The sequence below is a fragment of the Mus caroli genome, unplaced genomic scaffold (assembly GCF_978045245.1).
Source record: "Mus caroli unplaced genomic scaffold, Mus_caroli_1 scaffold_1, whole genome shotgun sequence".
NCBI classification, from domain to species: domain Eukaryota; kingdom Metazoa; phylum Chordata; class Mammalia; order Rodentia; family Muridae; genus Mus; species Mus caroli.
In genome coordinates, this window is record NW_028227256.1 from 72,291,599 (window position 1) to 72,306,663 (window position 15,065).

The 15,065-nt window shown below is 50.3% G+C and overlaps 1 protein-coding gene across 5 annotated transcripts; it reads left to right on the plus strand.

The window, feature by feature from the left end:
* The first annotated feature begins 4,003 nt into the window (after positions 1-4,003).
* Positions 4,004-13,852, plus strand: Dnajb2 (DnaJ heat shock protein family (Hsp40) member B2). Of its 5 annotated transcripts, XM_021161168.3 has the most exons (11): positions 4,023-4,170; positions 4,433-4,529; positions 5,044-5,153; positions 6,709-6,762; positions 6,938-7,060; positions 8,894-8,986; positions 9,173-9,275; positions 9,411-9,481; positions 11,636-11,839; positions 12,726-12,753; positions 12,957-13,852. In XM_021161168.3, the coding sequence occupies exons 2-11, from the start codon at positions 4,465-4,467 to the stop codon at positions 13,030-13,032; spliced, it is 927 nt and encodes a 308-aa protein (XP_021016827.1). In that variant the 5' UTR covers positions 4,023-4,170; positions 4,433-4,464; the 3' UTR covers positions 13,033-13,852. The 5 variants fall into 5 exon arrangements, 4 of the variants coding, with proteins under 4 accessions (XP_021016819.1, XP_021016802.1, XP_021016827.1 ...); XR_003837210.2 differs by having other exon boundaries at positions 4,022-4,170; positions 11,636-12,753; XM_021161186.2 differs by lacking the exon at positions 12,726-12,753 and having other exon boundaries at positions 4,027-4,170.
* Positions 13,853-15,065: the final 1,213 nt, after the last annotated feature.

Below are 15,065 nucleotides of genomic sequence, written 5' to 3' on the forward strand. Positions count from 1 at the left end.
ATCTAACACTCAAGAGGCAGTTGGATCGCTAAATTCTACAGAGTTAGTTGGTTCCAGGATAGACAGGGCTATATGGAGAAACCTGATGCAAAAACCAAACAAAATAAAACAAGATTTACTTTAAAAGCAATGTGTATTTGTATGTGTCTCTGTGTGTATCTATGCATACCGGTGCCCACAGAGGTCAGAAGAGGGCATCAGATCTCCTGAGGCTGGGTTTGCAGAAGGCTGTATTTGGGCGCTACCTAGTGTGGATACTGGGATCCAAACATGTCCACCGTAAAAGCTCTGCGGGCTCTAACCACATATCTCTCCAGTCCCTCTTTATTTTTTAACATAATTTCCACTGTTTATTCATTTGTGGGGTTTTGTTTTGTTTTTGTTTTTTTGGTTTTTTTTTGCTTTTTTGTTTGTTTTCAAGACAGGGTTTCTCTGTGTAGCCCTGAGTCAGTGACTGCGTAGTTTTTGCTTTGTAGACCAGGCTGGCTAGATGAGACCTTGTCTCAACATTCCCCTTTACCACGCTAGAGGTGGTGGGACCTGGGAGAATGAGTCGATAAATAAGGCAGAGTAAAGTCTCACGCAACAGCCAGCTCTTTATCCAGAGCATCAATTTATACTCTGAGGGCTAAGAGAAGTCTCATGGGTAAAGTGTACAATCACAAGGCAGGACACAGGTAGTAGACAAGCCACACTTGACAGGAAATGTGTTTTTCCACAGAAGCACATAAAGGGGTAATGGGCAATTGTAATAAATAATCTGAAGTAAAAATCTGAAGTAATCTCACTCCTCCTTGCTACACCCGAGAGGGGAACAATAGCATAATCCAAGAATAATCTCATGTTTTGAGGACACTGAGGTCACAAGACCCTTGTCTTGGTTTCTTGGAGTTTTCTCACAAGCACTAAGAAATCTCCTCACATGACTCCATTCTCGAACCATGCCTCCCCTCCCCCAAGAATGGGTTTATAAAAATTATACTGAGCCCTGTAAGTACATTCACCTGGCAGTATTAAAATTTTTAAAAAGAAGTTTGTCTTACAAATTCCTTTGACTTCCTTTGTGAAAAAAAGAAAAGTAAGCCTTTATCTGTGTCTGCTAGGTATGTTCCATGCATTTTCCTTTGGCTTTATTTATATCCTGTCAAGTTCTTTTTTTTTTTTTTTAAAGATTTATTTATTTATTATATGTAAGTACACTGTAGCTGTCTTCAGACACTCCAGAAGAGGGCGCCAGATCTCGCTACGGATGGTTGTGAGCCACCATGTGGTTGCTGGGATTTGAACTCTGGACCTTCGGAAGAGCAGTCGGGTGCTCTTACCCACTGAGCCATCTCACCAACCCTCCTGTCAAGTTCTAAGTATTGGTTCCATAGCTCAGGCTGGCCTCTAATTTTGATCCTTTGGTCTCAGCCTCCTGCATTCTTTGTTTCTTTGTGTAGACAGGTCCTCACTCTGCAGTCCGGGCTGAGCTGACACTGACTATTTAGACTGGCCTTGAACCTGAAGTTCTCCTTCCTCAGCCTTCCCTTCCAAAGGGTTGAGACTACACTTCCGATTTAGACTATAGTGCAGGAGCAATGTTTATTGTATGCACAACATCTGAGTCATACATAGCATCCAAGTGGCGATCAGAGGACCACTTGTGGAAACCTGTGCAGCCAGGGAATTGAATTTAGGTCATTAGGCTTAGTGACAACTACCTTTACCCCTGAGCCATCTGCCACCGAGTCATCTCACCAGTCCTGGCTTTTCTATTCTATCTTTTTTTTTTTTTAAAGATTTATTTAATGTTTGTGAGTACACTGTAGCTGTCTCCAGACACACCAGAGGAGGGCATTGGATCGCATTACAGATGGTTGTGAGCCACCCTGTGGGGGACTTGAACTCAGAACCTCTGGAAGAACAGTCAGTGCTCTTAACCACTGAGCCCTCTCTCCAGCCTGGTTTTTCTTAATGTCACATTCCTGGTAGGTGCTAGCCTGCTGTGTGTTGAGATGAGAGAGGGAGAAAATAGCAAAAACTTGGAAGATTTTGGAGTGATTTCCTTGTTCTTGATTTGTTTAAACCAAATATAAGTACTTCTTGGTCCTTGGGTCAGTCAGAGCTCGATTGCAATCAGCAGAAGCTAACCAAGAAAATTAAACCACAAAACAAAATAAAGCAAAACTAAACTAAATCAACTATTTCCCGCCACTAAATCACCCTCAAATTAGCAACGTATGGAACTCGAATCGATTCAGTCAGTGCAGGACTGGCAGCCAAACCTCAGACAGCAGTGACAAAGGAGGTCTGGCAGCTCTGTCCCCTCCCTCCACTGACAGAGGACAGTGTCATCTGTCCTCAGCACGGGGACAGACACTTCCTCCTCCAGGCACAAGAGGCCGCTGAAGGACCCACAGCAACCTGCACTATGCAGAAGCAAATTCTTAGCCACCTTCACCTTCATCTCTCTTTCTCTGTTCAGATTTGAAGTCCCACTTAGTCGTGACTTCTCATTGGCAGAACTCATCTTGTGCCTGCACCCTTAGATCAGGGAATCGAGAGCCTCAAAGTTCTGTGGTAGATACTTCATCTCTTATTAAGGCTGAAACAACCAAAATTCCCCAAGTGTAGGTGGGAAGTTTCCAGATGTAGGCTGGAGTTCAGAAGGTGGGGAGACAGGAAAAAGGGGACAAAATGACGGCAGCCTTCCCTCAGTTGATGGCAGCCTTCCCTTGGTTGGTGCTCAAGCTGTTGCTTTGATGAGATGTCCCCAGGTCACCTGTCCTGAAACACTGACTGGACTCATACAACCATTCCTGCTTGGGTCATGTGTGACACCAGAAAGCATCATGCTAATAACAGCTTCTATAAACCATGCTTCATTTGACTTCTAACAACTCTAGGTGCTACCTATACTTAAGGGGGAAAACAGTCCTTGGACATTCCCAAGTCACACAGCAGCATCCGGTTGCAAGGCCAGGTGTCCCTGCTCTCAGAGTTCTGAGTTTCCCAGTGGGTTCTGCTGACAGGCTGCTGTCTTAGCAGGGACGTGTGTGTGTCTGTGTGTATGTGTGTGACATTCCGTGCCATTTTTTATCCCTCCCCCAGTGCTGGGAATTGAGGCTAACTAAGGTCTGGCGGCTGCTGGGCAAGCACTCTACCCCTAAGCTCTCCCCATAGCCTTACATTCTTAGTACCTTCTGGCAGCATCTACTAAGAAAACAGTACACTAATTCCTAGGAGTCGGCCAGATGGAATAAAACAAGACCCACTTCTGGAAGGTTCCCTTTTCCTGAGATCGGACTCCAGGAATCATTCTGAGGCTAAATAGATCTACTTGGGATCAGCTGTGGAAGAGAAACGTTGAGTCTACTAATTTCCTCATACTAGGCTCTTCTACCTCACCCTTTCTAGGTCAAAACTGTTAAAAGTCTTCCAAGTATTATTCGGCTGTCCAACTGATACTTTTCAATTCCGACTAAAGACTAAGGGGATGACTAACGAACGAGGACACAATTCTTACCTTGTATAATTTACATTCTACTGGGGGAGATAGATGATCATCAAATAAATGTTAATTTGTGGCTCTGACAGCGTGGAGAAGAAAATGCCACAAGACTATAAAAAGCAGGTCTGACCTACTCAGGGGAGCCAGGGCAGCCTCTTTTGAAGACTTGGAACTGGAGCTAAGCTATGAAGAAGGGTTAGGCCTAGAGGAGACTCGGTGAGTCCTGGAGGTGATGGCCTGGGGGAAGTACTCAGGGATCATGAAGCACTTTTAGAGGCTAGCGACAGAAGGACAGGGGACCCGCACCTAGCTTGCGGACCGCCCCTCTGCCTGTGTTTGAGAGACTGCGTCACGGCTGGAAAGATAGAGCCGACTTCAGCCTCCTAAGTCCCACCTGGGAATGACGTCGCCTGGGTGCAAAACTAAAATAAACGGCTCCGCCCTCATCTCCCAGCAGCCCCTGCAGCGCCACCGCCTCCCACCCCCCCCCTCGCCCCCGCCCCCTCGTGTGACCGGCCGAGCCGGCCCTCTCTGAGTCTCTAGTAGTTTCCAGGGCGCTGACGCATGCTTGCGCACACAACCCAGACTGGCGCGTCGTACGCAGTGGCCGCGAGCCGGGCAGCGGGTGCTAGGCGGTTCCCCCGCGGGGGGCAGGGGCGGGACTCCCGGCAGAGGAGGTGCGGTCCCAGCTGGGTCAGGTTGGGGGTTCAGATCGGGTTACTAGACTTAGGGGGTTCGGGTAGGGCTCCCCACTCCTGCCGTGAGATAGCCCTGGGCACCGGCCTGCGGGACCAGATAAAGGCTGCGAAGGAGCCTAGTCACTGGCCGCAGGCGTGGCTCCCCGGTCGGATTCCACCTCGCAGTGTCGCCTGCCTGCCCGGGCTTGCGGCCGCACGGAGCTGCGGTGCCTCTGTCGGCCTGACCCCTTCTCTCCCGCAGCCTGGAGGAGGGACGTCTGACGCTGAGTTGCCATGGCATCCTACTACGAGATTCTAGACGTACCGCGGAGTGCGTCCCCTGATGACATCAAGAAGGCGTAAGTGCCTCGGCTGTGTTACAGAAAGGATCTGACCCTTGTTCCCCGCCCCCCTGAGTGCCATGGGCCTTTTCGAGGCCCGGCTAAAGGGAGGAAGGAGACCCTTGGGAAAGTACGAAGACCAAGTCCAGCCAGGGAAGAAGAGCTGACCTTCTTTAGCGTCCTCTATACACCCAGTTCCCCTCTCCTCCAGCTCCTTCCTACATGTGGGCTTGCCCAGGTTGCAGTGCTATAAAATGCCCAGGCTCTATGAGACAGGACAGTGTCTCCACTCTCCCTGTGGCTATAGATAGCTCTATCGAACGAACCCCAAGAGAGGGCTTATGGCAGGGACTTTCCTTTTTACTCATATCCCTGGCACACCGCAGGGAGAGAACCCCCTGAATCCAGGCTGCAGTCGTGGGGTGTTCTGGGATCGGGGCAGTGAAAGGGTGTTGGACTAAGCAGAAAGGGTAGTCGGTGGGCAAAGCCTGCATCAGTCTCCTGACCCTCCCTCTGCACTCATTTCCTGCAGGTACCGAAAGAAGGCTCTGCAGTGGCACCCAGACAAGAACCCGGATAATAAAGAATTTGCTGAAAAAAAATTTAAGGAGGTGGCAGAGGCCTATGAAGTACTATCTGACAGTAAGGCTTGGGGTCCTGCAGGGACCAGCATGTCCCCCTGCTTCCATTCATTCATGGTACTCCTTCCTAAAGCCACGCCTCCATCCCGTCTCCTCCATGATTTTATTTTAGATAGCGTTTAATCGCCTCCAGGTTATGTCTGTCTAGCAGGGTCTGAAGAGCAGTTTGGGTCCTGATCAGGGAAGGTCATAGCTTTCCTGCCAGGCCAGCTTATCACCCCCATTTTGTAGGCTGGTAAACCGAGGCTGAGAGAGATGAGATAATTTGCCCATTTCTTGAGCCAGAATATGAATCCAGGTCTGACGGGTGATTTTTTTTTTTTCTCTGTGCTTGAGTGTACCTAGGGCATTGTGCATGCTAAAGCAAGTTTTCTACTGTCAAGCCATGATTCCAGACCCAGGTCATTCACTCATTCATTTATTCATTTGTTCAGAAAACAGTCTGACTAGACATGGCTATAATTCCAGCACTCAGGAGGTAAGGTAAGGCAGGAGGCTTTTAAGGTCAAAGGTCCTGTTTCAATAAGTAAACTTCAAAATGACAAACACTAGTTGAGGCTGTAGCTTTGTCAGTAGAGTGCTTTGGTAATATACACAAGGCCCTGGGTATGATCCCTAGCCCCACATAAACTTGCCGTGGTGGTGCATGCCTGTAATCCTAGTGACACAAGACGGAGGCAGGAGGATCGAAAGTTCAAGGTCTTCCTTGGCCACATATCAAACTCATGACCATCCTGGGCTACATGAACAGCATCTTTTAAAATGTATTTCTTAGATGATGTGGGTGGTGGTTCACACCTGTCACCTCAGCACTGAGGAGGCTGAGGTAAGGTGATTGCAGAAAGGCTGAAGACAGCCTGGATACAGGATGAGACCCTGTCTCAAAACACCAAAACCAAACCCCACAAATGACCCCAGAAAATATCTCCTAAACGTACTGTGCCAGGTATTTCCGGGTATTAGGGAGACAGTGGAGGGCAAGCAGGCCCCGTCCTCATCCTGTGGTCATCATTATTCTGGTTAGGGAAGACCAACAGGAGTCAGGTATGTGCAGAGACAGATTACACACTGAGAAGAGTTCTCCAAAGGAGAACTGCTGTACCAGGGAAGGGTGGTGCATGCTCTTGTTGTGGTCCTAGCTAGTCTCTGTGGAAGTGGCTTGGTTAGGATAAGCCTATTAATAAGAATATGGTATAATTAGCTGACATTTATTTACTTGTTTCTGTGGAGCTGGGTGTTGAGCCCAGGGTCTTGTTCCTGTTAGACAGGGTCTCTGCTACTAAGCTCTGCCTCAGCCCCTAGCTTACGTTTGTTTATTGCCTTTTGTGTTAGGCAGACACTGTGCTAGGCAGGTTGGTGAGTTATCTCCTTTAAATTCTCTCAGTGGCTCAGAGTGGGGACTATGAGCATGTCTGTCATAGAGATGAGCCAGCTGCTGAAATCATGCCCCCCTGGATACCCTGCCGTCTCCCAAGTTTCATTTTCTGACACTTGTCCTAGCCCAAGAGGGGCGATAACTCTCCTAAAGGGAGGAATGACCAGGTCTCTTCTTCTAGAGCACAAACGGGAGATCTATGACCGCTATGGCCGGGAAGGGCTGACGGGGGCAGGTAGGTGGAGTGGTGGGGGTCCCAGGATGGAAGTGGGTCAGGGAGGGAGGGGCAGGCAAATTCTGGCAAAGCATGCTCTTTCTAAGGTTCCTGGCCATGCCTTGGGTGGGATGCCCTGGCTCAGGGCTGTATGTACACACTAAGTTGTCCCCTCCTCAACCTGACTCTCCTCCAGGAAGTGGTCCTTCTCGATCGGAAACTGGTGGTGTGGGGCCTGGCTTCACATTCACCTTCCGTAGCCCCGAGGAAGTCTTCCGGGAGTTCTTCGGGAGTGGAGACCCTTTTTCAGAGCTCTTTGGTACGTAGACGCAGGGTTGCTCCACTCCCTCCTCCAGCCTGCTGTCTGTCCTCGGGGGGGGGGGGGGGGAATCTCTCAGGCTAGAGCCAGAGACGGAATTGGAATTTCACAGCCAGAAGATTTGAGGTTGTAGGCGTGAGTCCAGGGAAAGCTAGGACAGAACCTGACACATGGCAGGACTCACGTGACACACCAGTGACACTTCACAGACTGGCCTTATTAAATGACAACAAGAACACATTGTTAAGCCTCCACAACAGCCACCAGTGGAGCAAGACTCAAAAGCATCATGTGACTGCTGCAGCAGCATTACACATAACAACAGACACCTTTTTTTGGTTGTAGTTTGATGACTAACATATGCCAAGAGTTCTACATCTCCTAAAGCCTCTTGTAAATCCTGAGAGGTGAGCCATTTTAATCCGTTTCCAGATGAGAAGATGGAAGCATATTAGTTAGCTTAGACGCGCACAAGTAATTGGCACAGCTGGGTGGCTAGGAAGGCACTCTGTGGTAGGGGCTTGTCCAGCATGTGCAGGGCACTGATTTCAGTCCCCGGCACCACAAATCAAAACGTGAAGGCAAATCTGTTGATTAAAAGATTCCTTCGAGGGGGGCTGGTGAGATGGCTCAGTGGATAAGAGCACCCGACTGCTCTTCCGAAGGTCCAGAGTTCAAATCCCAGCAACCACATGGTGGCTCACAACCATCCGTAACGAGATCTGGCGCCCTCTTCTGGAGTGTCTGAAGACAGCTACAGTGTACTTACATGTAATAAATAAATAAATCTTTAAAAAAAAAAAAAAGCTGGGCGTGGTGGCGCACGCCTTTAATCCCAGCACTTGGGAGGCAGAGGCAGGCGGATTTCTGAGTTCGAGGCCAGCCTGGTCTACAAAGTGAGTGCCAGGACAGCCAGGGCTACACAGAGAAACCCTGTCTCGAAAAACCAAAAAAAAAAAAAAAAAAAAAAAAAGATTCCTTCGACCAGCATGGCTTGCACATGCCTGTAAAAATCTCACCACTGGGGCTGGTGAGATGGCTCAGTGGGTAAGAGCACCCGACTGCTCTTCCGAAGGTCCAGAGTTCAAATCCCAGCAACCACATGGTGGCTCACAACCATCCGTAACGAGATCTAGCGCCCTCTTCTGGAGTGTCTGAAGACAGCTACAATGTACTTACATATAATAAATAAATAAATCTAAAAAAAAAAAAAAAAAAATCTCACCACTGAGCACTGGCCACGGTGGTGCACACTTTTAATCCCTGTGCTCAGGAGGCAGAGGCACTCTTGAGTTCAGGGCTAGCCTGCTCTGCCTAGCAATTTTCAGGCCAGCCAGACCTATGCAGTGAGAACCTGTCTCAAAACCCCAAAAGAACTTTAAACTTGGGAGATGGAGGCCCAAGATCAGGGCTTCAGGGTCATCTTTATCTATTAAGTTTGAGGCTAGCCTGAGCTACTGATACTGAGATGCTTTTTCAAAAAAAAAAATTTTTTTTAAATGTGTAAGGTGGGGCTGGAGAGATGGCTCAGTGGTTAAGAGGTTTTGAGTTCAATTCCCAGCAACTACATGGTGGCTCACAACCATCTGTGATGGGATCTGATGCCCTCTTCTGGTGTGTCTGAAGACAGGGACAGTGTACTCATATATACAGAATAAATAAATATATTTAAAAACAACAACAATAATCTTAAGACATTTTGTAAGTTTACACAACCCCAAACAGGAGCCATAAGTGTATCGGGTTGTTTAGCAGCTTGCTTTCTAGGCCTTAAGGCTACAGCCCCACACGTTTTGGAGGAAAGCTCTTCACCAACAACTTACCTTCTTGCAGATGACTTGGGTGTCTTCTCGGAGCTTCAGAACCAGGGTCCCCGACTCACGGGCCCTTTCTTCACTTTCTCTTCTTCCTTTCCTGCCAACTCCGGTAAGCACTGTCCTTGTCCATCTCTGCAAATCCCGAGTCTTGGAATCCTGGGAATTGGTTTTGTTTTGGCTAGCCTGGGCAGGTTTGAGTGAGGCCCCCAAGATCCCTGACTTTTGGTGATGGTGGTAAGTAGCCAGCCGTCTCTCTCTCATCACTGCCTCTCTGCCTCGTCTGCCCCAATGCCAGATTTCTCCTCCTCATCTTTCTCCTTCAGCCCGGGGGCTGGTGCTTTCCGCTCCGTTTCTACGTCCACCACCTTTGTCCAAGGCCGCCGCATCACCACACGCAGGTGAGCTCTCCTTCTGGGGCCGTTCAGGTGGAGGGGTTGGGGAGGAGGCACAGAAGCAAGTGCTGTCTTGGCCTGCCCTGACCACTGGACCGTTCAGAGGTCTGCTCATTGACTGAACTGTGCCGTCTTCTACAGAATCATGGAGAACGGGCAGGAGCGGGTAGAAGTGGAAGAGGATGGACAGCTGAAGTCAGTGTCAATCAACGGTGAGTGGCACCTCCTCTCACCTCCTGGGGTCGGGTGAGCGGGAGAAGAAGGGTCTCAGACTGCATCGTTAGTGGGATGCCTTGGTTGCAAGGCTCTTCACTCTGTGTGTGTGATACTGGGCACTGAACCCAGAGCCTTAGACATGCTAGGCAAACTCTCCGAGCTATAGCCTGAGACCCTGCGCTTTACTCTTTAAAAGACATGCGTGTCCCCATGCCACTGTGGGAGTTTCCTTCCCTTTCCCTTTCCTTTTCCTCTTCCTCTCTCTTTTTTCTTTTTTTTTTTTTTTTTAAAGATTTATTTATTATATCTAAGTACACTGTAGCTGTCTTCAGACACTCCAGAAGAGGGCGCCAGATCTCGTTGCGGATGGTTGTGAGCCACCATGTGGTTGCTGGGATTTGAACTCTGGACCTTCGGAAGAGCAGTCGGGTGCTCTTACCCACTGAGCCATCTCACCAGCCCCCCTCTCTCTTTTTTCTCTTTCTCTCTGCATGTGAGTCTTTGTGTGTGTGTGTGTGTGTGTGTGTGTGATGTACACTCTGCATGTACCCGTGAGCCCATTAATGTACCTGTGGAGGCCAAAGGTCAGTGTCTGTCAATCTATCTATCAACCATCTATCATCTATCTACTATCTATCCACATACATATATACATAATTGTCAAGATTTTTGATTATGTGTACTTTTGTATATATGTGTGTGCACCTATGTGTTTGTGTCTGTGCAGGTAATAACAGATCCAAGGCACCTCCAGGTCCCCTTGGAGATGAAGTTACAGGCAGTTGTGAGCCTGTATGTGGATTCTGGGAACTGAACTTGGGAGCAGTACCTGCTCTTAACTGCCAAGCCATCTCTCCATCCCCAGTCTTTATTTACTTTTTGAGGATTTCATATAAGCGTACGATGTCGTATTTTGATCAGACCTTCACTCTCCAACTCCTCCTCGATCCCACCCACCACGCCCCTCTTTGTCTTCTCTATTTTTTTTTTAAAGATTCATTTATTTATATGAGTACACTGTAGCTGTCTCAGACACACCAGAAGAGGGCATCAGATCTGATTAAGGCTGGTTGTGAGCCACTATGTGGTTGCTGGGAATTGAACTCAGGACCTTTGGAAGAGCAGTCAGTGTTCTTGGCCACTGAGCCATCTCTTCAGCCCTATTTTTTTTTTTTTTTTTTGAGACAGAGTCTCTCACTGATTGAGCTGACCTGGCTGGCCAGCAAGTCCCAGGGACCCTCCTGTCTCTGATTTTCCAGCACTGGGACACCAGGTGTGCTCTGCTGCACACTGCTTTTCTCATGGTTGCTGGGGATCTGAACTTAGGTCTGAATTCCAAGCCGTCTCCGAAGTCCTCCTGTGTTCTTGACATAACAGGAGTAAAGCCTTGTAGATCATATTTACCCGGTTTTTGGTGGTGGTGGTAGGTTTGGCTTTTTTGTTTTTTGTTTTTTGTTTTTTGGTTTTTGGTTTTTGGTTTTTGGTTTTTGGTTTTTGGTTTTTGGTTTTTTTTTTTTTTTTTTTTTTTTTTTTTTGAGACAGGGTTTCTCAGTGTATCCTTGGCTGTCCAGGAGCTCACTCTTCGACTAGGCTGACCTTGAACTCCCAAAGATCCTCCTGCCTCTGTGTCCCAGGTGCTGGGATTAAGGGTGTGTGCCACCACTGCCCGGCATATTTACCCAGTCTTTATTTGAGGGGCCTGTGCTGAGGCATGTTTAAATGACCCTCACTTCCAAGTAGCCTCTGGCTTAAGACCTCTACTTACCAAACAAAAGGGAGAAATGAATCCAGGAATCGATTCAGGTACTAGAGACAGGGCCTTGTGCATGCTAGGCTACCTGCGCCAGTCCGGGAATCAAACCCAGTCACGGTAGCTAGCCGCTTAACCTGCCGATGCTGAGCACTCTAACAGGTACTTCACACGGGTTATATTTAGTCATTGGAACCTTTGCGTGTGTATACAATCTCCTCATTCCTGTGTCATAGACAGGGGAGGCATAGGGAAGCTGAGTATGTGCTGGATAACCTAACGCATGGATGTCAGTTCCAGAGAGAGGCTTGTGAGTGGTCGGGGTCGTTACTGGGTAAGGTGGTCCCGCATGAGGCGCTAGCTTGGGTTTGGGACCTGATGGTGGTTGTGATTCTTGCAGGTGTCCCAGATGACCTGGCACTAGGCTTGGAGCTGAGCCGTCGTGAGCAGCAACCTTCAGTCGCCCCTGGGCTGGGGGTCATGCAGGTCCGGCCGACCTCTCTCTCTCGTCCCCCTGACCATGATCTTTCTGAGGATGAGGACCTGCAGCTCGCCATGGCTTACAGCCTGTCAGAGATGGAGGCGGCTGGGCAGAAGCCAGCAGGTGGGCGGGGGGCACATCAACGACAGCATGGGCAGCCCAAGGCCCAGCACCGAGACCTTGACGTGGGGGGCACCCATAAGAGCGTGAGGGGCGAGGCAGCCAAACTCAGCCCGTCCTCAGAGGAGAAGGCCTCTCGCTGCCACATTCTCTGAGAACCAGGCAGAGCCTGGACTAATTCAGGTCCCGACTCGGAGTCCAGCTCACTGTCAGGAGTGCAGAATAGTGTGGCCCAAGCTGCAGGACTCCAAACTCTGTCCCTCCACATGTTTCCCTCCCAGGTCCACTGTTCTGTAGCGTGGGCAGGGATCTGTTGTACTCTGTCCAGGGCTGATAGGTCCCTGAGTAAAGCCCAGGTTTTGGGGGGGTGGCATCAGTGCCTGTGGAGCTCAGAGGCACTGGTTGGATCAGACCCTGCTGAAGGACACTAGTGGGTTTGGGGTGGGCCTTTGTGCCCAAGTCTTATTCTGCCATTTATGTTGCTGATGCTGTCAAGGAAGGAGGACTTGGCCTGGCATGCTCTGAACTTGAGTTGACAACTTTCTCCCAGGGCACAGCACAGGCTGAGCGAGCCTCTGCTGTCCTTGGCCAGCTGCAGCCCTCCTGGTTTCTGTGTAGAACTAAGCTCTCACCCACCCATCTTCTCGCTCCCCCTCTGGTGCTGCTGTCCTCCCCTCCGCTCTCTGCAACGCCCACCCTTCGGCCGCAACGCTTGCTTTCATTGCTGCTTGGCTAGGTCTCCCTTCTCCTTTTCTTTGAAGCCCAGGAAGATGCTGGGGCCAGTGGGTCCATAAGATCTTCTGGGGAGGCTAGCTAGGTGGGGTGGAAGCCTCTCAGCCCTCCAGAGTCTCAACCAGAGTCAACTCCTCTTCCCTTCTTGCTGCCTCAGCCTGCCCTGGCCACAGGACTAGGCAGAGGTGAGGCTGGCTATCCTTGGAGAGGTGGGATAGGGCCAGGGTGACCCAGAGGGAGGCCTAGGTGGGGAGTGTATTTGTGCTACCTGCAAACAAGAGCTTAGGGGCCGGCCACAGGGCTGACCTAGAAGTGCATGCTCAGCTCCATCCTCCATCTGCTTGCAGCTGACCCTCTCTCCTGTCACCCACCCCTGCTCTCTCCCCAGATGTGTTCTGAGCTGGATATCCTGGATACAGAGTTGCTGCAGTTCCAACAGGACAGCGCCCTCCCCAGTGTGCTAGGAGGGAACACAACATTCCTCTCCCTCATTTATGCTGAGTGTAGAGCTGGGGGCTGGGGTGGTGGGTGGAGACTGAGTGGGAAGCACCTGTAGTCTTAGCCTCTGAACTCCATGGGTTCTTAGCGCTGTCTTTTGCGGACTACAAGTCCCAGAATGCAATGCACCCTGGACTTGGCTCTTGTACCACTTATTCCAGGGGAGGAGCTGCTCAGTTACAAAGCTGAGTTACTTGGGATATGTAGTTCCAACCCTGGCCAGTCAGTCACTCTCTCTGAATGGAGAGATCTTGTTTTTCATTTTGTCCCTGGCAGGGGTGGTGAGAATTGTAGATGACCAGAACTTTAGTTCCTATGGCACTTCTTGCTAGACTCAGGTTGGAGTGAGCAGATTCCTGTAGCATCTGAGAGAGTTTGTTTTCCCTTGGGCAACCTGGGGGGTTCGAGGAGTAAGCTAATGGGGCGGTGGGCTGCGTAGGTAGGGCACAGTCTTGGATGGATGCGGGCTGGCAGAACCTGCGTGGGAAAGGAGGCTGCCTTGGCTGGAGTGTGTATGGCAAGGACTGGCATGCGGAGGGAGCGTTGGACATATTGCTTGAATGGCTTTCTTTGACCTCTGACCTTGCTGCCCATTCTTTCTTATCATCAATTCATCCTCCATGAGCCACCTGTCCTCCTGCCTGGGGAGCCCAAAGCCACACGGGGATTGGTGGAGCAGGCTGTGGCCGGCCTCTGTTAACACTGAGCCTCTGAGACCCATCAAAGCAAGATGAGCTGAGCTCAGACTGAGGGGAAACGGAGGCAAATAAAGCTGAGTTTTGAGAACTCGGTGGCCTGTGTTCCTCCTTTCCACGATGGCTCCGGAGAGACCCTCTAGAACGACTAGAGGACAATTCAGGCCTTACACATTCATTCATGTCAAGTAGCTGGAGGCACAGCCTTTGACCAGGTTGTCCTCCCCAAATGTGTCACGTGATGACAGGGGGAAAATGCTTATAATTATTGGCCCTCCCTTCCAGAGTCCCCACAGCTAGCTTCATCCTGAGGCTCCCTCTTGTAAGGGGACCTGCTTCCTGGTTCTCCGCAGCACAGCCAGGCCCACACTAAGTTACGACTTGATTGGGAGCAAGGGACTCCGATAGTGGAGCCTGATATTTTAAACAGCACCCAAGGGCCCTAGAGTAATCCCCTCCAGGGGACACATGATCCAGGAGCATGCGGAATGCCACCCTCCCCAGGGTCCAGGCCCAGGGATGAAGGAACCAGGACCTCTTCCCCACTTGCTGTCTCTAACCACAGGACCAGCTCTGCCTGGCAGACTTGTGGAAGCTAAAGCAGCAGCCACCCCTGAGGGGGATTCCAAGCCCCTCTCCCAAGCAGCTGCTGGGCCTTGCAGGCAGAAATGGTGCTTTGCCCACTTGGAGCCTTTGTCTTGTAGAGCACTGGAGCTGAGCTTAAGCGGTGCAGTCAGATGACGGGCATCGTTCCTCACACCAGCATTCAGAATTTCATTTGAACTCCAGCATGAGGTAGTGGCCCCAGGCCCAGATGAACCCAGGGTTTCATCTCAGTTCATTTTTGTGTGTGTCTGGAATCGCTGCCGGAGGGCTCTTGAGGGAGGAACACAAGGGCCACCTTAAGGGATAAAGAAAGGGCAGGGGAGGCTGGGTAATGGGAAAGGGGAAAGTGTGTCGCCCCCCCCCCAGGTGGCCTGCCCCAGCACCTTACTGGAAGAATCAGCTGTGGTATCTATGGCCTGAGAGGAAGGTGGTCTGTCTCCACAGCCCCAGCTCAGTCCTGTGTGACCCAAATGTCATTCCTAAGGCTGAAGGGTACAGAGCAGCTAAGAACCAGGAGGGAAAGCTTCAGGAAGGGTGGCGGCCCAGGCTTGAATCCTGACTTCACTACGTACAAGTTCCTCAGACTGGCGTAGCAAGGGCCACGTTGCATCCTCTCTCTACCCAAGGCATTATTGGTCGTGGTTTTATGAAGCTAAAACCAATCCATGCATGGTACCGTGGAACCTGCTAGCGCCCTA